The sequence below is a fragment of the Sturnira hondurensis genome, unplaced genomic scaffold (genome assembly GCF_014824575.4).
Source record: "Sturnira hondurensis isolate 20B ecotype Veracruz unplaced genomic scaffold, ASM1482457v3 Scaffold0001020, whole genome shotgun sequence".
Lineage (NCBI taxonomy): Eukaryota > Metazoa > Chordata > Mammalia > Chiroptera > Phyllostomidae > Sturnira > Sturnira hondurensis.
Window position 1 is genome coordinate 1,199,149 of NW_028073651.1, and position 25,513 is coordinate 1,224,661.

General features: G+C 45.2%; 1 protein-coding gene across 2 annotated transcripts; it reads left to right on the top strand.

Annotated features, from left to right (window-relative positions):
• Window positions 1-1,800: 1,800 nt before the first annotated feature.
• LOC118996477 (insulin growth factor-like family member 3) lies at window positions 1,801-23,107 on the top strand. 2 transcript variants are annotated; one of them, XM_037059876.1, is made up of 4 exons: window positions 1,801-1,862; window positions 18,179-18,226; window positions 18,360-18,630; window positions 22,956-23,107. In XM_037059876.1, exons 1-4 carry the CDS (start codon window positions 1,844-1,846, stop codon window positions 22,981-22,983), a joined length of 366 nt encoding a protein of 121 aa, XP_036915771.1. In that variant the 5' UTR covers window positions 1,801-1,843; the 3' UTR covers window positions 22,984-23,107. The 2 variants fall into 2 exon arrangements, with proteins under 2 accessions (XP_036915771.1, XP_036915779.1); XM_037059884.1 differs by lacking the exon at window positions 1,801-1,862 and adding an exon at window positions 14,646-14,699.
• Window positions 23,108-25,513: the final 2,406 nt, after the last annotated feature.

Below are 25,513 nucleotides of genomic sequence, written 5' to 3' on the forward strand. Positions count from 1 at the left end.
CAGAGCGCACCAATCCCCAGCTCCCACAGGGAGCCAACGAAAATAAGCCCCATGACATTCCCTGCTTGGGTGTGACTTCTCCTGGCCTCACTCTGCAGACGGGGTTGGGGGGGGGGGGATGGGGACCTCGTGCGGGTGCACAATTAATCTCTTTATTGCCTATTTTATGGCTGATTGGCATTTCTTTCTCGACGGAGCCTAAGCAAACCTCTCACCCGCACCATAGCGTTAGATGAAAAACACCAACGTATCCATCAGTTTGGGTCTGGACCACAGACCCAGGCATCAATTTGCCCTGTCCCAAAAGCAGCCCCCAAACCTGACTATTATCCCAACTTCCTCCCCACTCCTAACCACCTCAAAAGCATCTTTGACACACAATTCCGCTCTTTCAAACCTGCAAACCTGCCTGTCTGGGAGCTTAGTCTGGGAACCCCTCTGTCTTCCCTGGAAACCCTCCTCCCCGGAAGGTTCTAGACTGCCCGGGGCCTCCCTGAACTACCCCCCATGCAGAGAGGGGCCCCAGACCATAACCCGCACCTTTAAACAGACTGAACCCGGGCTTCCATACCTGTTTGCCCTGCCTGAGGACTCAGGGCTGTTTTTCAGTCCCAGGTTGAGTCCCTTTTCCTTTCTCTTGTAGTTTCTGCATAACAATTGTCCTCTTCCAGCGTTCAAAGGCAGTCACAGGTCAGAATAAGGAAGGCGGAGGGCACCCTTGACAATCGTGTGTCTGTTTCATCTTGGACGCACACCACCCGTCTCTCTCAGGCAGCCCTGGGGTCTCAGAGCTCTGGCTGTGCCAGCTGGCACCGAGGTGTGGGGAGGATGTCTACAGCCCTTTGGAACAATGCTGTGAGGAGGACCATCCCGCCCATGAACAGGACTAGCCGGTGAGGTCCCAGTGTACTTTCTGGGTGTTGATATGTAACTCAGGGATGTCATGGCCTTGCTGAAGTCTGTGACAGTCCCAGTGTGAGGACAGACACTTTCAGTATCACAGTTTGTGACCTGGTTTGGATTTTCATGGCTTGGGACTGCCGGGTGACTTCCACGGCCTCCAGGTAGAAACCCCAGCTCCTTGGGTGTCTGGCAAGAGCCCCGGAACAGCCTTGCTCTGCCCTCTGCACCTCCCTCTGCAGTGGCATGGGCCTCCATCCCCCACCCAGCACAGTCCCACCTGCAATTCCCTAGGCAGGCTCCACCTGACTCCTGCCATCCCTGCCTGCATCCCTCCACCTTTCCCGGAAACACCTTTACTTCCTCAAGGCTCGGCTCAGGCAGCAGGTCCTTCCACTTTCCTGCCCTGCCCCCAGTCTCTGGTGGTCATGAGTAAGGACCCTTCTATCCATCCCCACAGCACTCCTGCTGGGCTCTAGAACTGTAGATAGTGCAGGTCTGGATGTGGATTGTGGGCAGGAGTGGAGGGAACCTTCCAATTTCCAGGGTGCAGAAGTGTGGAAAGTCTAGGATGAGCTGGCGTGTGGTGGGTGATGTGTCAATGAGTCTTTTCCAGCTGGGTTTTCCCCCTCAGCAGAGTTCTGACTTGGAAAGGTTCCAAGGCAGTATTCATACTAAAGCTTTAGATATCTAAAGGTACCAACCAGTTAGAACTAGTTCAGGAATATTTTTTTTAAATTTTTGTGTTTTTTTTCCACCACGTAACTGTGACTCCTTATGCCCTCCCTTTCTGGCAGCCTGGCCCTTCTGTGTGAACCATGGGAAATGGCCTGGTTTAGAGGATATATAAGTCGTAGGATCCAGGTGCTGCAGCTGCTCTGCCATCAATTGCTCTGCCATCAACTGCTCTGCCATCAACTGCTCTGGAGGGTAACTAAGACCCATGGTGCCCAGGATCTTTGGTAAGGGGGCTCCAGCCCCGAGTCTAGCTGATGTGTTATGACACCTGAATGTACCTCTTGTGCTTTTCATGTCATATCCTAAACCACAGTCATTAAGATTCTCTCCATTATTCTCTGCTAAGAGTTGTATAGTTTTAGCTCTTATATTTAGGTCTATGATCAATTCACAGGTAATCTTTCTACATGGTTATGTACCAAGGGATCCTTCTTCTTTTTTTTCCTTCTCCTTGTCCTTCTCTTTTTGCATATGGACATCTAGATTTCCCAGCATCTTTGTTGAAAAGAGAATTCTTTCCCTGCTGGACTGTCCATTCTATCCACTGTATATAGGCATGTGGATATATACTAAGTACATGGATGTATATATTAAATGTCACCACCACAGTGCCTTGACTACTGTATCTTTGTAGTAAGCTTTGACATAGTGGAGTGTCATTTCAACAACTTTGTTCTTCATTTTTAAGATTGTTTTGGGTCTCTTGCATTTCAGTACAAATTTCAGGATCTACTTGTTAACTTCTGAAATCTTCCTATTTGTGAAGATGGATGTATTTTAATTAATTTATATATTGTCTTTGATTCTTTTCAGGGATGTTTTGTTTTTAGTGTACAAAGTTTGCACTTTAATTTTTTTACTTTTTAAAAAATGTATTTTATTCATATGCTATTACAGTTGTCCCATTTCCCGCCCCCATTTATTCCCCTCTGCCCTGTATCCTCCATCCTACCCACATTCCCGCCTTTAGTTCATGTCTATTGGTCGTACATGTAAGTTCTTTGGTTTCTCCATGTACTATACTATTTTTAAGCTTTCTCTGTCTATTTTGTATCTACCATTTATGCTTCTTATTCCTTGTGCCTTTTCCCCCATTTCCCCCCACCCCACCCCTGCTGATAACCCTTCATGTGATCTCCATTTCTGTGATTTTGTTCCTGTTCTAGATGTTTGCTTAGTTTGTTTTAGTTTTTATTCTTTTTTTAGGTTCAGTTGTTGCTGGCTGTGAGTTTGTTGTCATTTTGCTGTTCACAGTTTTGACCTTCTTTATCTTAGATAAGTCTCTTTAACATTTCATAAGAAGGGCTTGGTGATGATGAACTCCTTTAACTTGACTTTATCTGCCCTCCCATTCTAAATGAAAGCTTTCCTGGATAAAGTAATCTTGGAGGTAGGTCCTTGCCTTTCATGACTTGGAATACTTCTTTTCAGCCCATTCTTGCTTGTAAGGTTTCTTTTGACAAATCAGGTTTCTTTTGAGCAATAAGACTGATAGTCGTATGGGAACTCCTTTGTAGATAAGGAGTTCTACAAAGTTTGTCTTCTTTTCTCCTGCTACTTTTAAGATAAGGAGATCCTTATCTTTAATTAGGGTAATGCAATTATGATATTCCTTGATGTATGCTTCCTTGGGTCCCACCTCCTTGGGACTCGCTGAACTTCTTGGACTTCCTAGAATTCTACTCCCTTTGCCAGATTGGAGAAGTTTTCCTTCATTATGTTTTCAAATAAGTTCTCAAATTTTTGTTCTTCCTCTTCTCCTTCTGGCACCCCTATGATTTGATTTGGATGTTGGAACTTTTAAAGTTGTCTTAGGGATTCCTAAGCCTCTCCTCATTTTTTTTTGAAATTTTTTTCTTCATTCTGTTCCAATTGAATGTTTATCTCTCCCTTTTGTTCCAAATTGTTGATTTGAGTCCTGGCCTCCTTCCCTTCTCTATTGGTTCCCTGTACATTTTCATTTATTTCACTTTTTATAGCCCTCACGTTTTCCTCTATTTTGCAACCATACTCAGTCTTTTCTATGAGCATCCTCATTACCAGTATTTTGAGCCCTGCATCCGATAGGTTGGCTATCTTTTCATTGCTTAGTTATATTTTTTTCTGGAGTTTTGATCTGTTCTTTCATTTGAGCCCTTTTTTTAAAAAAGATTTTATTTGTTTATTTTTCGAGAGAGGGGAAGGGAGGAAGAGGGAAACATCGATGTGTGGTTGCCTCTCCCGCACCCTCTACTGGGGACCTGGCATGTGCCCAACTGGGAATTGAACCGGTGACTCTTTGGTTTCCAGGATGGTGCTCAATCCAGAGCCACAGCAGCTAAAGCTAGTTTTCTTATTTGACAGCTTCTTTCCCTAGAATTTATGGTGAAAATAACATTTTTGATATAAAAACACGAAAGTCTCTGAATATCCACAGCAATCTTCAGAAAGAACAAAGTTTGAGGAGTTATGTTGCTTGATATCAAACTATAATATAAGGCCATAGTAATCAAAAGAGCATGGTAATGGCATAAAAATAGATACATATATTAATGGAGTGGAATAGAGAGATCAGAAATAAACCCATAGCCATATGGTCAATTCATTTTCAATAAAGAAGGTGAGGACATGCAATAGGGTAAAGACAGTCTAGTCAATAAGTGACGCTGGTAAAGTTGGACCAAAAGATATGCGCAAAGACAAAATAAATAAACTATATTCTTACACCATATATAAGAATAGTCAAAATGGTTTAAAGGCTTAAATGTAAAACTCAAAACCATGAAACTCCTGGAAGAAAACATAAGCCATAAATCCCAAGCATTTCTTTGAGTAACATTTTTTTCTGATGTATCAACATTTTTTCTGATATATCTCCTTGGGCAAGGGAAACAAAATAAAAAATAAACAGGAGCTTCTGTCCAAGATGGAGGCATAGATAGATACACTTTGTTTCCTTTTACAACCAAAAGAAAGATAACAACTAATTTAAAAACAATAAACAACCAGAACTGCCAGAAAATCAAACTATATGAAAGTCCAGTAACTCAGGAGTTAAAGAGAAAACATTCATCCACACTTGTAGGAGGGATGGAGATAGGCAGCCAGGGCGGTGAGGTCATGCAGCAAGGAAGCAGCTGGCAGACCAGGTGGTCCAACATTCGAGGGCAGACAATCCGGGAGGAACAACTGGTGAGTGAGACAGACCGCACAACCCAGGGGTTACAGTGCAAGAAAGCCTCACAACCTCTGGTGTAAAAACCTGTGGGGGTTGTAGTGGAGGGAGAAACTCCCTGTCTCACAGGAGAGTCCACTGGGGGAACACACAAGATCCTAAAAGGTACCCAAGCCCACCCACCTGGGAATCAGCACCACAAGGGCCCAATTTGCTGGTGGGTAGCGGGGGAAGTGACTGAAAGTGGGTGTGAGCTGAGCAAGCAGCACTGTTCCCTCTCCGACTCCTCCTCCCCAGACAGAGTCACAACACAGCAAAGTGGGTTATGCAGCTATGGTGAACACCTAAGGCTCTGCCCCTTACAAGGTAACAAAGAAATACGGCCCAAATGAAAGAACAGATCAAAACTCGAGAAAAAGAGCTAAGCAACAAGGAGATACCAACCTATCAGATGCAGAGTTCAAAATACTGGTAATCAGGATGCTCACAGAACTGACTGAATTTGGTCACAAAATGGAGAAAAACATGAAGGGAATGCAAAGTGAAATAAAGAAAAGCACACAGGGAACCAACAGTGAAGGGAAGGAAACCAGGACTCAAATCAACAATTTGGAACAGAAGTGAGAAATAAACATTCAACTGGAACAGAATGAAGAAAGAAGAATTCAAAAAGTATAGAGAGGCTTAGGAACTTCTGGGATAATCTGAAGCATTCCAACATCCGAATCATAGAGGTGCCAGAAGGAGAAGAAAAACAGCAAGAAATTGAAAACTTATTTGAACAAATAATGAAGGAAAACTTCCCCAATCTGGCAAAAGAAATAGACTTCCAGGAAGTCCAGGAAGCCCTACGAGTCCCAAAGAAGTTAGACCCAAAGAACACAACAAGGCACATCATTATTAAGTTTACCCAAGGTTAAAGATAAAGAGAAAATCTTGAAAGTAGCAAGAGAAAATCTTGAAAGTAGCAAGAGAAAAGGAGACAGTTACCTGAAAGGGGTTCCCATAAGGCTATCGACTGATTTCTCCAAAGAGACCTTACAGGCAAGAAGGGGCTGGAAAGAAGTATTTCAAGTCATGAAGGCAAGGACCTACATCCAAGATTACTCTATCCAGCAAAGCTATCACTTAGAATGCAAAGGCAGATAAACTGCTTCCCAGATAAGGTCAAGTTAAACAAGTCCATCATCACCAAGCCATTATTATATGAAATGTTAAAGGGACTTATCTAAGAAAAAGATCAAAACTATGAACAGTAAAATGACAACAAACTAACAACTAGCAACAAATGAACCTAAAAGAAAAGAAAAACAATGAAAACAAAAACTAAGCAAAAAACTAGAACAGGAACAGAATCAGAGAAATGGACATCACAGGGAGGGAGGAATAGGTGGAGAAAGGTACAGGGAAGAAGAAGCGTAATTGGTAGGCATAAAATAGACGGGAGGAGGTTAAGAATGGTACAGAAAACAGGAGTCAAAGAACTTATATGTACAACCCATGGATATGAATTGGGGGCGGGGGAAGCTGGAGGGTTGCGGGGGCAGGGTGGTGGGGGAATAAAGGGAGAAACATTAGAAAAGCTATAATAACATAATCAATAAAAAGACTTAGAAAAAATAAAAATGGAACTGCCTTATGACCCAGCAATTTCACTTCTAGGGTATATATATAAAAAACACCAAAACATTGATTCAAAAGAATACATGTTCCTACTACCCCTATGTTTATTATAGCACTATTTATAATAGCCAAGCTATGGAAGCAACCAAAGTGCCTGTTAATAGATGAGCGGGTAAAAAAGTGGTGTTTCCAGATTTATGCACCTGTTCTTCATTTTTCCAGAAAGAAAATATTTACCATCTTTTGGGACTCTGAAGCCTATAGAAATTTGTGTGATCAAAAGTGAGTGATTGCAGGTACGATCATATCTAAGGGCTCAGAATCTGGAGTCCTACCCACCATGGCCCAAGAGGGAGTCTGATGCAAGGAACAGCTGGAAGAATAGCAAGTTGAAAAATTACTCTCAGCCAGGTTCTGCGGCTGTGTTGGATCTAAAACACAATCCAGTTCAAGGGGGAGAACTTGCCTCTACAGCATTTCCAGCCCAGAGTGGACACGTTCACCGCTGGTGACTCCTGACACTTTCTCTTCAACTTTCTGGTATCAATGATGTGACCTTTCATGGTGCTGCAATTATCCAAAAATTGCTGGCCTCCACCCTCATCCATGGCAACAGCATTCAGACTCATTAGGGGATGTCTCCAAAGATGGCAGCAAGGACTAATAAAACTCAAGGTGACTGATGGGTGCATATGGAGTGAGTAGAGGACACAGCGGGCCAGGGCACGTCAAGGCTGTGTGTCGGGGTTGGGGAGGGAGAGAAAGATCAAGAAAGATCCTATCAGTTCTGTTTCTTTGGGGAGCTTGAGCTGATATCCTGCCCATAGAATCTTGCTAGTCTATAGGTGTCTGTCCCTTTTAGTCCAAGCTGAAAGTGCTCTCTTAGTACAAATTTTTCTTAAAAATATGAATATTCTATAAATGTTACAGGTGGGAACCATGCATAAAACAAAAACCACATTGCCTATCTCTTTCATTCAGGCCCTTGTCTGTCCCTGGAATCCCCTTTGTGGTACAATTACCTTGGGATTCTTGGTGCCCTTTAGTTTAATTGGCAGGGCCTGGGAGGTGTGACCTTGGGGTACTTCGAGGACATCCTGTTTTGCTGAAACGCTCTACATGGTGGCATCCCCCTGGGTAGTTCTGGGGTGTCACAGAGAACCTCACAGCCTCACCCTGGGTTTGATCTTTGCCAGGAATCTGGTTTTTAATGTGAGAATCTTGCCACTTGGAGAGGCAGGAAGTGGGAAACAGTTTTTACAGACTCAGCAAATCCCAGCAATTCTATACATAGCCTCTGATATTTTCTTGAAAACTGGATGCTCTGTCTCTCTTTTTTACATCTCATACCCCTCTTCTGATCATATGTAGCGAAAAGAAGCCATAGGGTACATTCAATATTCTGTCTAGAAATATTCCTTTTTTAAGTATATTTTATGGATTATGCTATTACAGTTGTCCCATTTTTTCCTTGCCCTTTATCCCTCTCTGCCTGGGACCCCCATTCTCTCCAGCACTGCCCACCCTTTAGCTCATGAACATAATGTGACCTGATTTGACAGAGCCTGGGAAGTGGCATAACACTATTTCTGCCACATTTGGGGGGCAGCAAGTCATTAGGGCTGACCCAGCATCAGAGGCAGGGGAGTCAGGCTCCCCCTGTTGATGGGGGAGTGGCAAGGTCGTGCTGCAGAAGAGAATGGGGAGAGTAAATGCACTGTTCGCCTTTGGAAAACACCGTCTAATACACCCACAAGGGGAGCACTTCTCCCTTCATCCTGGGGTTCTACCACAACGTGTCTACCATCTGCATCTTCACTCAGACTTGCCTATGTGTTTCACAGAGATTATTGGGCCAGAAAGACTCCGATTGGTATTGCGAAGCCCCATATTGCAAGCAGAGTTTACTTAATAGAGGGAGGAACCACGGTTCCCATGCATCTATCATTTCAGATCCTGGGACTGGGAGTGGTTATCTACTCAAGGGCAGAAAATCTAGGGCAGCAGATTGGAAGTTTCTGATATATCTATGCCCATCAGGATAAACTGGTTTACTTACACCATTGCGCTCTGCCAAATTCCCGCAAGCCCTCACCCCACCACACTGTCACCATGGAAAAATTCCACACGAAAGAAGGCTAGTTTCAGGTTGTGCAAGGCTCAGTCATTGGCAGAGCTTCCCTCTGATTGAGATCAATGCCCAGAATCACACTAACTAGCCAAAAGATCCCGGAACAAAAGGAAGTCTCACCTGTTCTGAACACAGACACTGTGTGTATTTTACAGGTAAATGGGGAGATTCAGCCTTGCAGTGCATTGCAGCTTGGTCTAGTTTTCACGGACGAGTGGGAATCTGTCTGCTTCGAGAGCTGCACCCATGGCTTCTTTTTTTTATTTTAAGATTTTTATTTATGTATTTTTAGAGAGGGGAAGGGAGGGAGAAAGAGAGAGAGAGAAACATCAATGTGTGGTTGCTTCTTTTATGGCTCCCACTGGGGACATGGCCTGCAACCCAGGCATGAGCCCTGGCTAAGAATCGAACCAGCGACCCTTTGCTTCACAGGCCCGCACTCAATCCACTGAGCTACACCAGCCAGGGCTCTTCTTTCTTTTTTTTTTTCTGAGAATGCTTCATGTTGAAGCATAAAGAAAGGCCAAAAAAGTTATCAAAATCTTGGTTTATTTTAAATATTCATATTTTAAAAATTTATATGATTAGCACAAAAAATATCCCGAAATACTGAGGGCTGTTTAAAGGGTTTACAAATGATAATAACAGGGGCTCTTCTGGGGGAATTGGATGGTCATGGGACTAGTGCACAGTTGTAGAATGGATGTGGGCCATCTCTCAGCTCCCTCTGTGGTGGCATTAGTCACTCCTTAGGAGAAAGAAATCATTGAGCCCCTTTGAGGGTATGAGGTCTGAGACAGGTGCACCTCCTGCTTGGATCACCTGGGACTGTATAAGATGCAGCTTGGAAACAGGAAACCTGGGAAGAACTGGAGTGATTGCAACCAAGAGTGAGTTCCTGGACCCCCGAGTTCTCCCAGGACCTGCTCACTTCAGGCCCTGGCTCAGGAATGTGTTCCGGGGCAGGAGGTCCTGGAGCACCTTGGGGACAGCTCACCAGCCAGGAGGTTCTCTCTAAAGGCAGCAGCACTCTGTTTTTCAGAAAAAAATGGTATCCCATATGGTAGCCACTAGACACATGTTGCTATTTAAGTCAATTAAAATTAAACACAATGAAAAATTCAGTGTCTCAGTTTCATGAACCACATTTTAAGGGTTCAATAGTATCAACCTCAGAAGTGTCCAAACCTGTGAAGGATTTTTGTAAGATTTTATATGAGCCAAGTTGACAACATATGCTGGGGAGCAAGATCTCAAATAGTCCAGAGAATAACAGTTTGTCAGTTTCTTTTACACACTTGAAATTAAGGAGGGAACATAAGGATTCCATGAAGGTAGGAGAAAGCAAGACAGTGAAGGGATGACAGGATAATTGAGAAGATAATTATGTGCTTTCTCCCTGGCTGGTGTGGCTCAGTGGATTGAGTGCTGGCCTGCAAACCAAAGGGTCACCAATCTGATTCCCAGTCAGGGCACATGCCTGGATTGCAGGCCAGGTCCCCAGTAGGGAGCACTCAAGGGGCAACCACACACTGATGTTTCTTTCCCTCTCTTTCTCTCTCCCTTCCCTTTTCTAAAAATAAATAAAAATTTAAAAAAAGACTATGTGCTTTCTTAAGGGTGGTTGTGCCTTCGAGGAATATTTCTTTTCTGAAAGGTGTGTTAACCCAGATGCACGAGAACAATGGACAGAGCTGGCTTAACAGCTTTCACTAAAGAAGTTAGAGGCCTGGAGTTCTAACCTTGGAGGCATAGGTGGAAATGCTTCACTTCCTTGCACAACCAAAAGAAGGGTAACAGCCAATGTAAAAATATTAAACAACCAGAAGGGCCAGAAAATGAAACTGCATGGAACTCCAACAACCAACGAGTTAAAGAAACATTCATCCACCTGGCTGGTGTAGCTCTCAGAGCATGGGCCTGCGAACCAGACGATCGCGGTTCGATTCCCAGTCAGGGCACATGCTTGGGTTACAGGCCGGTTCCCGGCAGGGGCCAGTTCCCTGCAGGGGATGCATGAGAAGCAACCATACATTGATGTTTCCTTCCTCTCTCCTTCCTTTCCCCTCTAAAGATAAATAAATAAAATATTGTAAAAAACTTATTTAAAAAAAAAAAAAGAAACATTCATCCAGACCAGTGGGAGGGGTAGAGATGGTAAACTAGCAGCTGAGTGGACAGAACTCAAGGCAAGACTATGGACCATACGGGGGAGGTGGGACTGGCTGAATGGGAAACTAAAGACTCAAAGCTAGCTGTAAACTACTGTGAGGGTTGTGACAGTGGAAGAAACTCCCAGTCTCACATGAGAGAGTTCGTTGGAAAGTGGGGCTAAAGCAGAGCAAGCCAGTGGCATTGTTTCCTCTCTGACCCCTCCCCCACATACGGCACCGCAAAGAGGGTTGTCCCACCCTGTCGAATACCTAAGGCTCTGTCCCCTTACAACATAACAGGTGCACCAAGACAAAGAATTATGGCCCAAATGAAAGAACAGATCAAAACTCCAGAGAAAGAGCTAAGTGACAAGGAGATAGACAACTTATCTGATGCACAGTTCAGAACACTGGTAATCAGGATGCTCACAGAATCGGTTGAGAATGGTTGCAAAATAGAGGAAAAAGTGAAGGCTATGAAAAGTGAAATAAAGAATAATATACAGGGAACCAACAGTGAAGGGGAGAAAGAACAGAGCTAAGAAACAGGAATTCAAAAAGTATAGAGAGGCGTAGGAACCTCTGGGACAACTTTAAATGCTCCAACATCCAAATCATAGGGGTGCCAGAAGGAGAAGAGGAAGAGCAAGAAATTGAGAACTTATCTGAACAAATAATGAAGGAGAATTTCCCCAATCTGGCAAAGGAAATAAAATTCCAGGAAGTCCAGGAAGCTCAGAGAGTCCCAAAGAAATTGGACTCACAGAGGAACATACCAAGGCAGATCATTATTATGTTACCCAAGATTAAAGATAGAGAATCTTAAAAGCAGCAAGAGAAAAGGAGACAGTTACCTCCAAAGGACTTTCCATAAGACTATCAGCTGATTACTCCAAAGAAACCTTACAGGCAAGAAGGGGCTAGAAGGAAGTATTCAAAGTCATGAAAAGCGAGGACCTACACCCAAGATTGCTCTATCCTGCAAAGTTATCATTTAGAATAGGAGGGCAGATAAAGTGCATCCCAGGTAAGGTCAGGTTAAAGGAGTTCATCATCACCAAGCCATTATTATATGAAATGTTCAAGGGACTTATCTAAGAAATAGAAGAAGATCAAAAAGCATGAACAGTAAAATGACAATAAACTCTCATAACCATCAACAACTGAACCTAAAAAACAAAAACAAACTAAGCAAACACATAGAATAGGAACAGAACCACATCAATGGAGACCACATGGAGGGTTATTAGTGGGGAAATGGAAAGGGGAGAGAGGAGGAAAAGGTACAGGGAATAAGTAGCATAGATGGTAGACAGAAAATAGACAGGGGGAGGGCAAGAATAGTATAGTAAATGAAGAAGACAAAGAACTTATATGCACGACCCATGGACATGAACTAAGGGGTGGAGGGGGATGCTGGGAGGGGGAGCATGCAGGGCAGAGGGGGGATTAAAGGTGAGAAAAAAACTTGGAAAACTAATAGCATAATCAATCACATGTTATTAAGAAAAAAAGAAGTTATAGGCCTGGGTGTTACTCTCCACCCAGACCGGCCCAGTTAGAAATTTATGATTTGTTAGAGATCACAATAGCCATGTGTGCTGGTGGCCCCCACCCTGGACAGTGCGGACATAGAGCACGTCCATCAGGGCAGCAAGTTCTGCTGGACGGTCTAGTCCAGATGCCTTCAGAGGCGAACTCAGTCTTATCAGTGATCGTGTCAACAAAGCTGTCACTATGAGGAGCAATCCAGATTTACCAACTTTGTGGTCCTTCTCCTGTGGTGGTGACAGCCACTGTGCGAAAATCACCTGGACGTCCCCCCATCACAGGCTGAGAATTGTCACCACCCAGCCCAGTCCCTGGGGACTCCTGTTATGTCCTTTAGAATTGTAAAATGTAGTCAGCAAAAATATCATTGAATCGTGTACGTTTAAGGGATATGGTGTGTGAATTTTGTCCATAAAAAGTGGTCGGTGTACATTCTATTAATAAAGCAAAATCACTTACTGAGAGTTTGTCTTTCTTCCACCTGTGGCGAGAAAGAGCCATGGAGTGCATGCAGAAGTCCTTCAGAAAAAGGAATAAATACACACAATAATAAAGCCAAGGGATGAATAAACATATATTTAAATAAACCAACTGTCAGTAACTCTGAAGTGACTGAGACACTAACTATACCATAGCCTGCTGTTGTTCTATGGCTTCTCTCAGGAGACACAAGACTTCCGGGTCAGAGACGAAGGGCAGTTTCCCACTCCCAGCAACAGAGAGTAACCAGAGTGTCAGCCTCGCAGCCCCCTGGCAGCCTCATTTCCCACAGGGTGAGGGAAAAGGACCAGGGGTATCAGTGCTCACAGTGGTAAATTATAGGAGACAAACCCCAAAGTGAGGAAGCCTGACTTTTTCATACTGGGCAGCCTGGGCTTGTCCTGGAGAAGGATGGTGCCACTAACATGCAGGACACAAAACAAATCTGTCCTGGGCTCTGCAGGGAGACACTCGCTCCACCTGCCGAGGCCATTCACTGTATAAACATCCTTGGAAAGAATGTGGAAGGGAAAAGACAGTCACTGCTTCACTGCAAGATGTACGAAAATGCAAGAAGTTCTACGGAAACTGATACCAACACCAACAAACAGTATCATAATAAAGAAACAAGTTAATCACTGAGATATTGGGGAGCAGGCATGTGACCCAGTGTGGCCTTGCTGCAGCCCAGTGAGACCTGTGAGAGTCCTGAGTGTAGGGACAGACACCACAGTGTCACCGGATCATCTCCTGGTTTGGATCTTCATGGCTTGAAATCATTTCATGGCTTGAAGCCACTGTACCCAGGTTGAAACCCCAACTCCTTGGGTGGCCAGCAAGGTCCCAGGACCTGCCCTGCTGTGCCCTCTCCACCTGCATCCTCAGCGGCACTGGAGCGTCCAGCCTTCAGTTCCCCAAACAGGCTCCACCTGCCGCCTACGATCCATGCCTTCCACGCTGCCCCCGCCTTTCCCAGAAACACCCTTATTTTCTCAGGGCTCAGCTCAGGCAGCAACTCTTCCCACCTTGCCACCCCGCTCCCAGTATCCCCGTGATCCAAATCAAGAAGGACCCTTCTATCCACCCCCACAGCACTCCTGCTCAGCTGTCTTACTGTAATTGTTTATCATGCCGGGTTGGTGACTCTCCTGGTTACTTGCCCAACCTGGATGCTTTTTTTTTTAAAATTCTCACCCAAAGACATGCTTTATTGATTTTAGGGAGAGGGGAAAGGAGGGAGATAGAGAGGGAGGGGCACATCCACGTGAGAGAGAGATATCAACCGGATGCCTCTCACACATGCGCTGACTAGGAAGGAAATCTGGGACCTTCCAGTTTATGGGACAAAACTCCAACCAACTGAGCCACACCATCCAGGGTCTAAACCGGATTCTTTTTAAATTTTTAAAGACATGCAAATATAGGGTAAAACTTCCAGCATGTTTTTCTAGAATGAAAAATAAAAGTCTCCCTGCCTCGACTTCCATCCCCACTTGCACTCCCGAGGCCAATGCTCTTACCAGTTTCTAGCTGTAGCTCCTTCATAGTTTTAAATGACACGCTCATAACCCTCCCAGGATGTCAGGGCTCCAGCTCCCCCACTTATAAGCTCCGGGACTTTGTCAAATGACTTACCCTGTCAGTGCCTTGATGCCCTCTTCATACAGTAAAGTAACAATGGTCCCCATGTTGGGACATAAAACTATCCAATCAAGTAAACATATTGCTAGATAGTGTGGGAACTGGGGACTCTGGACCTATCTGTTATGATCCAAATTGAGTTCACTTCTGAGAATGTTTCTTCATGTGACTTGGAGGCTTCATGCCCCTCCCTTTCTGGCAGCCTGGCCCTTCTGCTGTGAACCATGGGAAATGGCCTGGATATATAAGTCAGAATCCAGGTGCTGCAGGTGTTCTGCCGTCAGTGACTCTGGAGAGGAATGAAGACCCATGGTGCCCAGGAACTTCGGTAAGGGGGCTCCAGCCCCGAGTGTAGCTGATGTGTTATCACACCCTAATGTACCTCTGAACCTCAAACTGAATTCTCTTTCCTATTTAATTCTTGTATTTATTGTTCTTCAGTTACAGTTGCTCTCATTTTTCCCCATTACTCTCCCTGCCCTGCCCACCCTGCACTCCCACATCAATCCCCATCTACCCTGTTGTCCATTTCCATGGGTCATTTAGACTAGTTCTTGGACTAGTCCTTTCCTCCTTTCCTCCCCTTCTCTCACCCCTCTGATCCCTGTCAGTTTGTTCCTTGTTTCCATGCCTCTGGTTCTATTTTGCTTTGAATTTTTGAGATTCACCCACATCCTAGAATGTACTCTTATTTTTTTTACAGCTGTATAACACCCCATTTTACACATGCACCACGATTTCTTTATCTGTTAATGGGCAAATGGGCTCTTCCTATCTTTGGGCTATTATAAAACGATGCTGTTATGAAAATATGTGTATATGTAGGTGTTTGTGTTCATATCGGTTCTCCATTCTTTTGCATATGTACTTAGGAGTAGAATTGCTGGGTCAAACGCTAGCCATAGGGTTAGTTTAACTCTTTGAGAAGCTGCCAAACTGTTTTCTTCAGTCTCTCAACGTTTTACAGCGATGCATGAGGGTTCAAAACCACGTCCTCTCCAACTCTGTTATTTCCCATGAAGCCTCCCAGAGGGTGTGAAGTGATAGCCCGTTGTAGTTTTATTTGTATTCCCTTAATGCACAATGATGCTGAGCTTTTTTTTTTCATGTGCTAATTGGCCATTTGTGCATCCTTTTTGGAAAAATATCTGTTCAGATACTTTTACACTTTTAAATTGGTTTATTTGTCATTTTATTATGGAGTTTTAAGAGTTCTTAATTATATTCTGTATACTCATCCCTTATCATTATGACTGATTTGGGATGATTTGAATTCTTTTTCCTTCCTGCTCTTCTGATTGAATGATTTTTCCTTCCTTGTGTTCCAAAGCGTTGATTTGATTCTTGGCTTCATCCTCTTCACTGTGGGTTCCCTGTAGCTTTTTCTTTATTTTACTTCATGGAAGCTTCATTCCAGGCAGATTGGAAAATATCTTCTCTCATGACATGGATTGTCTTTCCACTTCCTTGATTTTATTGTGTGCAGTGCATAGGTTTGTCATTGTAAGCGGTCTATTTTTCTCTGTGTCTTGTACTTTTGATGTCATATCTAAGAAAACACGTCTTAAACCATGGTTGTTAAGATTTACTCCATTATTCTCTGCTAAGAGTTGTATAGCTTTAGCTCTTATACTTAGGATGACGAATTTTGAGCTAATCTTTGTACATGGTGTGTGACAAGGGATCCCTCTTCTGCTCCCTCTTTTTTCCCCTCTTTCTCCTTATCCTTCTTCTCTTTTTGCATATGGACATCTGTTGCATCCACCAACCTCGAGAACAAATGTCGGAGACTTTCAGGGTTTCAAAGATGTTACTTTATTGGCCAAGTTTAACCTGCGCAGCGGCGAACTCTCAAAGTGTCCGGAGACACAGTGCCCGCAGGGGCTGTAAACGAGAGTCGCGCCCAGCGCTTACAGCTAAGTCCTTATATAGAGGCAAGCAAGCAAGCGTTGCACAGAAGCAGATGTGGCGGTTAGCTATTGGCTTACAGAGCCCGCGTGCGGGAACAGGGTGGGGTCTGACTCAACTGAAAGGAAAATTTTGAAAGTAAACAGATGGCAATCAACTTACAGGATGTTTGCTAGGGACGCAGGCTCCTTGGGGCTGAGACTATTTTTTCTTGTTCCCAACAACATCCAAGTTTCCCAGCACCATTTTGTGAAAAGACCATTTCCCCCTTTTTAAAAAATGTTTTATATCTTTAGAGGGGAAGGGAAGGAGAAAGTGGGAGAGAAACATTAATGTGTGGTTGCCTCTCATGCATCCCTGCTGGGAACTGGCCTGCAACCCAGGCATGTGCCCTGACTGGGAATTGAACCACGGTTGTCTGGTTTGCAGGCCCGCGCTCAATCCACTGAGCTACACCAACCAGGGCTGCTTCCCCCTTTTAACTATCTTAGAACTTTTGTTAAAATCAAATTGACCATAAGTGTAAAGGTTTATTTCTGGACTGTCCATTCTATCCATTGATCTTTGTGGGTACGTGGATATACATCCTAAGTATATGGACGTGCACACCCAATGTCAGTACCACAATGCCTTGACTACTTGATCTTTGTAGCAGGTGTCATTTCAACAACTTTGTTCTTTTTCAAGACTGTTTTTGCTACTTGGGGTCCCTTGCATTTTAGGATCAGCTTGTTAATTTCCACAAGCTTCCTATTTATGAATGGAGATGTATTTTAATTAATTTATATATTGTCTTCGATTCCTTTCACTAATGTTTTGTTTTCAGTGTACAAAGGTTGCAATTATTATGCTAATTTTATTCATGAGTATTTTGTTTTAGGTTGTGTTGTAAGCAGAATTATTTTCCTAATCTGATTTTCAGACAGTTTCTGCTGGTGTATACAACGGATTTTTATATGTTGATTTTGTATTTTGCTCACTTTATCAGTTAGTTCTATAGGGGGTTGGTAGCGTCCTCTGAATTTTAATATACAAGGCCATGTCATTTGCAAATAAAAAAAGTTTTACTTCTTTTCCAATGGAAATGCCTCTTCTTTCTTTTCTGGCCTAATTTCCCGGCTTAAACTCCCTGTGCTTTGTTGAGTAGTGTGGTGAGAGCGGAGGTGCTTCTCCCATTCCTGATGCTAAAGGCAGCGCTTTCTGTTTCTCACCACCAGGTATGACAAGCTGTGAGTTTTCCTGGGAACACCCTTTATTGGGTGAGGAAGTTTTCCTCTACCAGTAGTTTCTTCTTTGTTGGATTTTTTAATACTATGAAAGTGTAGGTTTGGTCAAATATTTCTCTATATCATTTTAGATAATATGTTTTCTCCTATATTATAGTCATGTAATTGCATCTATAAAAACATTTACACCCCATCCTTTCCCACATTTCCTGCATCTCTCCAACTTCATCCACAGTCGCAATGACAAGAAGCTGAAACACAGGAGAGTTCCAACTCCAAGACCTACTCAAGCCCAGTCATGTCCCCAAACACCCAGGCACCCACATTCTCCCCTGGTCCATCTAACTCAGCTTCCTTCCTCCTTCCCGATCACCTTTCCCATAACTGTATCACCTGCTCCACCCTTCTGCCAACTGGGGAACTGCCTGCATTGTCAGAATCCTAAACTGTGGTTCCCAGAGTTTTCCCTGCATTCTGTCCCCTCAAATGGTCCAGTCTGTGCGGGCTCAGCTGTCTGGACTGTCACCTGTGTCAGGAACTAGTCCCTGTGCAGAGATGGCCCCAGACTCAAACCTGCAGAGCAAACTGTAACTGAGCCTCCCGCACACTGTCCTGCCCTCACTGAGGTCCACAGTCCCAGCCTCATGCGCAATCCCCTTTCCTTCTCCTCCAGGTTCTGTTGGTATTTTACTCTTCCTCGCCGTCTGGTGCTCAGGCACAGGTGAGTGCAGGATGGGGAGAAGGGGGAGGGAGGAGGCTACCTTTGGGAAGAAGGTTATGGTTCACAAAGGCTCCTGATTTGGGAGTGAGGTTGTGCCCAGTCCTCCTTGAACTCACCAGCAATTTCTGTCCAGGTGCCCACATGAATTCTGGCCTGTGGCTGTGCCAGCCAGCGCCCATGTGTGGACACCGGATGTACAACCCCTTGGAAGAGTGTTGTGACCATGACACCATCCTGCCCCTGAACCGGACCCACCTCTGTGGTCCCAACTGTACTTTCTGGCCCTGCCTTGAGCTCTGCTGTCCTGAGTCATTTGGCCCCCAGAGGAGGTTTGTCGTGCGACTGAAAGTTCAAGGCCGGAAGTCCCGGTGCCGTTCCTCTCCCATCTCCAGGGTCTGTGCCAGGTAAGGACCCTGCCTCACTCAAGGTGACAACAGGCAGAGGGGACTGTGGCAGGGATGGACACTGGAGGCTGGGGCCCTCCTGGGTGGGGACCCCATCCTGCATCTCCCTGTCCCTCTCTGTGTCTGCCTCTCCCCTGAAATGCTCGGTCTCAGTCTCTCTCATTTTGTGCAGCTTATGAGGGACAACCAGGCCGTTCTTAAAGTCACGTTCTAGGATATGAGGATGAATGGGTGGTCGGCATGATATTCAAATGATAAAAACATATCTTAATGTCTGTTGAGGTTAAGTGTGTTCTTTTTGAATTTCCTGAGGCAACTTGCTGAGAAACGATTCCCGAGGAATGTTTCTCTGCTCTCCTAACACCCACGCACCACAGCAATCAGTGTCTCCTCCGTCAGCCTCCGTTTCCTGTCTCTACCCTGGGCTCAGGCTTCTCTCCACCCCTGGGGAAGGCGTGAGCCTGGGAAGTTGGAAGATTCCTCCCCCTGGGGTGGAGAAGGCCCTGGCTCCAGAACCCCCACCTTGTTTCCTGCCCCTGCAGCTACTATGGGAGGTGGAAAGGGCAGAAGCCCCCCTGAGGGGATGGAGAGGTGTCCCCGACCCAAGGTCATGGGGTCCACGGTGTTGTAGATGAGACGAGATACATTCACAGGGTCTACCCAGTCCTGCGGAGGAAAAGGGAGGGCGTGGCTTTTCTCTTAATGGGAGAAAAAGCCGAGGCCTCCGCCATGACAAGCCTTTCTTTATTTCTTTTTTTTTTCTGGCACTTTACATGATGGTCCTCATCGATTATGCACAGGTTTGCTTCAAGTGGTTACCCTTTTACAGAAAACAAAGGAGCCGGTGCTGCTAATCACATCACAGAAGGAGGATATTTGGAAACGAAAAGGGAAAAGTGGTTGAATGGGTTACTCTCATCCTTGGAAGGGTTAGCAAAATATTTTGAGACTGAGCCTTTTCTTTCAAAACAAAAACAAAACCAAAATCTAAGCACACCAATATTTTCAAATTAAATAAAGAAATAAAGAAAAAATCCATAGGGAACCAACAGTGAAGGGAATGAAGCTGAGAATCAAATGAATGCTTTGGAATACAACAAAGGAAAAATCATTCAATCAGAACAGCAGGAAGAAAAAAATAATTTAAAAAAAAACCACAGGAGGATGGGCTTAGGAACCTCTGGAACAACTTCAGGCGGTCCAACATTTGTATCATAAGGGTGCCAGGAGAAGGAGAGAAAGAGCAAGAAATCGGAAATCCACCTGAAAAAAATAATGAAAGAATAAGTCTCAAATGTGGTGAAGGAAATATATATACAAGTCCAGGAAGCATGAAAGTCCAAGCAAGATGGACCCAAAGTGGCCCACACCAATACCTATCATAATTAAAATACCACAGGTTAAAGATAAAGAGACAATCTTAAAAAGAGCAAGGAGAAAGCAGAGTTATCTACAAAGGAGTTCCCATAAGACTATCAGCTGATTTCTCAAAAGAGACTTTGTAGGTTAGAAGGGACTGGAAAGAAGCATTCAAAGTGATAAAAAGCAAGACTACGACCAAGATTACTCTCTCCAGCAAAACTACCATTTAGAACAGAAGGGAAGATAAAGTGCTTCCCAGACAAGGTAAAACTAAAAGGGTTCATCATTGCCAGGCCACTATTATATGAAATGCTAAAGGGAATTACATAAGAAAAAGAAAAAAAATCAAAACAATGAACATTAAAAAACGGCAATAAATTCACAACTATCAATAACTGAATCCAAACAACAAACTAAGCAAACAAGCAGAGCAGGAACAGACTCAGAGATGTGGATGGAGATCGTTCGGAGAATTTATCGGTTGGGAGGGAGAAAGGGAAGTGGGTAGGGATTAAGAAGCACAGACTGGTAGGTACACAAAGGGTTAAAGGGATTTTGTGAACCCTCCCAGTCAGTGGCTGAACTGTGACCTTCAATAGAAAAGCAAAAACCGTGCTGTCTCCCTGGGAGACCAGCTGTCTTCCCAGGAGATTAGTATCTTTGGGTCTTTAGCTGTTCCCTCGAGAGACTTGGCCTTTCTCCCAGAGGAAATGGTTAGTGAGTCAAAATCACACAAGGCCCTTGGCCCTAGCCACTTTTGTCTAAAACATATTTAATCATAACCCCTAAAGTGAGACTTTGGAATCCCACCCTAGGGAAGGACACTTCGCTCAGAACCGTCCTCAGACGAACACCAAATGCCGCCCCCTCTGGGATTTCCCCGAGTTCGTGTTTGTGTGTTGGTGGTTTTGCCTCTCTTGAGTCTTGCTCTCACTTACTAAAGTGCTGAACTGTTCACCTTTGACTTCGGGGCTTTATTGTCTCTGAATCCAAACCTCCAAAGTAAGTGGCCAGGATCTCATATGTGCTCCTTAATGGCACTTAAATTGGCATCACAAACAGGATTCCAGGACAATATGCCCTTTTTTCACAAGCCTGAAGCGAAGTGTGTGATTTGAGAAGTGCCAGGGCGGGAGGACTTGCCGTTATCCCAGGTCACACACGGATGGGCCGAGGGAACTGGCCCCTGTGAGGACTGGGGAACCGCCCCAGTTGGTCAAAGGCCTCCAGGGAGAGCTGATAGTGAAAGGAAAGGACACGGTGGGTGTCTGCCTGTGGGGGTGGATCATTCTAACTGCGCTTCGAAAGTGTCCTGAAAAGAAACAGCAGATCCTGTAGGAAAAACTTCAGCGGGAGCGACAGCTTGCAGAATTGCAGGGGAAACTTTTCACGTTACAATGTCAAAATTTTGTCCTGGGGGATCAAACCGCAACTTATCAGCCTGGCTGAAAAGGCTGCAGTATGGTGTGCTCAGTATAAATGTAAGAAGTGAGCCCTGGCTGGCGTAGCTCAGTGGATTGAGCACGGGCCTGTGAACCACACCATCGCGGTTCAATTCCCAGTCGGGGCACATGCCTGGGTTGCAGGCCAGTTCCCAGCAGGGGATTCACGAGAGGCATCCATACATTGATATTTCTCTCCTTCTCTCCTTCCCTTCCTCTCTAAAGATAAATAAATAAAATCTTTTAAAAATATAAGAAGTGCCAGGGGAAGGTAAACAGAAAGAAGGTGCAAGCCGTGATTGCTTCTGCCCCAACCTGATTGGGACCCTGGCCAATGGGATGGGGATTCGTGGGATGAGACAGATGAGGATGATGAAGAGGAGTAGGTTGGGGGGATCTCAGTCCCCTGCTGGCTCAGTGTTAGGGGAACCAGGACTCCCTGTGGGGAGAGGAGGAGGGCCGGAAGCCCTGGAGGGACAGAGTCCCACAGAAAAGAGAGACAGACAGAAGCTTAGAGAGGGAGAGAGGAGGTGAAGAAGGAGAGACCAGAAAGAAGAGGCAAGAGCAGAGATGGGAGAGGGGGACAAAGGAACCACTGCCTTTGAGGGAGCTAAAATAGTTACACAGACGGCTTTAGACTTGCGGCCCGTGAAAGAAGGCCCTCGGAAATTCGTGTTACTGTACAAGACCAGTATGCAAATTGGAGTTTATGGCAGCAACAAAAAGGAAAGTGGATGCTTCTAGAGTCCTGGTCTAGAAAATTGCCCAAGGCCAGGGGGTCATATACTCCCTTTGAACAGCAACTTCCTGCTGTTTACTGGCCTTTGACAGACACGGAACAGTTAACTGTGGGATGTGATGTCCTACTAGGACCTGGAGTCCTCATTACGAATTGGACTTTGAGTGCCCCAGCATCCCATAAAATTGGACATGCCCAAGAAGCTGGTGCGATTAAGCGGAAATGGTCCATTCAGAACAGGGCGAAGGCTGGCAAATCAGGGGTGGCGCGTCTCCACGAACTGGTGATGGATGGGGGACAACTGGAGGGGGGACAACTGTACTTCCCAGTACGAGGGGAAACGTTAGTTCCCCTGTCTGTTGGGGAGCGGGATATGATTCCCTAACCCCTGCCCCAAACAGCATGCTTGGTTTGCAGATGGGACAGCCAACGATACTGGTCAAGAAAGTCATTGGAAGGCTATGGCTTACGATCCCCATACTTGAGTCGATCTAGAAACCACTGGAAAACAGGGCAGGAGGCAACGGACTGGGCTGAAAGCTGTTCACCAAGCCCCCCCACCCCCAAGGAGATGGGAGGCAGGGTGGCGGGGAGAGAATCTAATGTATTTACTGACTTCTGGGCAGTAGCCAATGGATGAACTACCTGGATGCCCATTTGGAAACGTAAAAATTGGGAGATTCATGGACGGGAACTTTGGGGAGAACCCCTGTGGGAAGAAACTCTGTGGGAAGAAATTTGGGATGTTGTTCAGTGCACGAATGTCTCTGTTTTCCATGTAGACACACGTACTCTGAAGGATTCGCCTGAGTGTGAGTACAATGTCACCGCAGACGCTCTGGCAAAAACAGCGGCCGCCGCCACCTCTGAAGATGACTGTTCCCTTGCCCTACGGATACACCATCAAGCAGGACACTTAGGAGCGCAAGCTATGCACAGGTGGACACGGGCCCGAGGAACAGATGTCCCTTTCTCCATTTTGAGGCAAATAAAGGATGAGCGTGAGATCTACCAGGAGGATGCTTTATGTTCCATCCCCAAGAGAGTAATGGGGGAATTAGCTAGAGGCACACTCCCTGCTCACATTTGGCAAACAGATTAGATGTGCCTGTAAGTCAGGGATGCCAATTTAGTTGTACTTGTGTAGACCCCTATTCAGGGGTATTGGTCGCCTAGGCGTCCAATACATGCCAAACCTTTGATATCATGACACTTTATTATGACTGCCCTTTACAAATTCAGAGTGACAACAGTCCTCATTTTAAAGGAAAGAAAATCGAGACTTATTGCCACTAACATAATCTAGAATGGATATAACCTAGAATGGGTATTACCTAGAATGGGTGTAATCTAGAATGGATATAACCTAGAATGGGTATAATCTAGAATGGGTGTATCACACTCCTTATTAGCCACAGGCTGTGGGCTTAATTGAAAGAATGAATGGTCTCCTCAAAGAAAAGCTGAGAAAGTTAGGAAATAATTCTTATAAAAACTGGGAAGATCACTTAGTCCTTGCTTTGCAGCAATGGAATAATTGGCCTTTAGGCCATTCTATGCCTTTGTCATGAATGATGACTCCCGATTTGCAGATTCATAGCCAGCAACGTCCTACTGCCTTAAAATGGTGGGCGATTGATCGTAATGCTCAGGCCCCATAGATGGGCACTTCAGGATCAGCAGGAAGTGAGTTATGCACCCTGCAAAAGATCTGGATCCATCCTAATACTACTCAGACTACCCCAGCAGGATTAGGCATACAAATCCCAAAAGGACATTTTGGACATATTCTTCCGCAATTCAGCCTAGCTTTAAAGGGATTGCAAATTATGGCTGGAGGTACTGATTCAGACTATGTGGGAGAAATAAACTACTACTGCATAATGTAGCTTCACAACCTACACAGCTGCAAGCCCAAGCCCGGGAACAGGTGGCTCAAGTAGTTATTATTCCCTACGACGAGGGAAAATGGGAAGAGCTTCTCCATCTCCGAATGCCACCCTCAGAGTGGGAGGCTGTAGATCTACCAACAGGGAGACTGGAGCTGAGGTATGAACATCCTCAGGATAAGGCCAGGGCCGCAGAAGTCGTTGCTGAAGGAGATGGCAATACCCTAGCAGTTACTTACACAGGATAGGACAATATTGAAATTCTACCTACTTATCAGTTGTTCCTGTCGGAATAGCGGTGTTTTTTAGGGCTTATCCTTGGACAGGAGATGCTATGAATGGTCAAGCCTGGACACCTGAAACTCTTCTGGCCCGTCCTGCACCGCTGCACCTGCGACTCCTTTGGACTAACATCAGTCGTCATCAACGGGTCAGCACCAACCTGAAATGACAAGATACTGTCGCTGTTGATCCCGCCAACGTTGTAATGGGTTTAAATAAACTAGTCTGACTTTTATTTTGCTGTTACAGTCCAGAAGGTATTGATATGTAAATGCATCGGGGACACAAATTACCTTGTCCACCATAGTTGTATTATCCGTCCATGAGTCTTCAGGATGCTCTGTACTCCCTTCCAATTCACTCTGAGTTCAGGAAGTTCTCGGGACAACCTCCCCCGGGATAATTCTGGAATCCGGAGGTTGGGTTGAGGTCTGGACGTGGGGCTATTCCTCGGCTCCTCTTCCTTGTCCAGGTAGCATGACTCCACTCTCCCAGCTTACCTACAGGCTTGAGAGGATTTGGGGTGAAATGTTCAAGGTCACGGTCTGCCTGTGTTGTATTGTATCAGTGTCAGCTCCTAGCTGCATTTCCTTCTGTCCCTCTAGGAGGAAGGAGGTGGGCCCTCTCTTTGGACAGACCTGGGCTGAGTTCAGGTTGTAGTATAAATGGGCATCATATGGCCACTTCCAAGACATGTGCCCAAGGACGGGACACCCAGTCACCCCAGTGATCCTCCATCACATCTGATGTCTAATGGTGGTTTCCCCATCCACGTGGCAAGGTGAGATGACTCATACCCTTGGGTACTTCTCTACAGGTTTGCTGGTTGGGGTCCAATGTTTTAGAAAATGTTAAATCTTCCCAGTTGGACAGTGTCGTACTCAGGCACGTCGACTGTCATCATGGAGCAGGTCCGGCCATGTCAGAGAATTTATCAGCCCCTCATCCCCTGTAATTTCAAAGCTTCCTCCACTGATACTGGGTTGAGTGGTTTCCGTTTGCTGCCACTGGGAACTGGAAGCAGGGAAAGGACCTGGTGTGCACACCCAGGCGGTGATCCCATTAAGCTGTCGCAGGCACCTGGAAACAGGCCTGACACCTGAGGAATGCAGGTGGAGCAAAGAGCAGCGGATCCATCTAGTCAGCCAGCAGAGGGCGGGGCCCAGGGC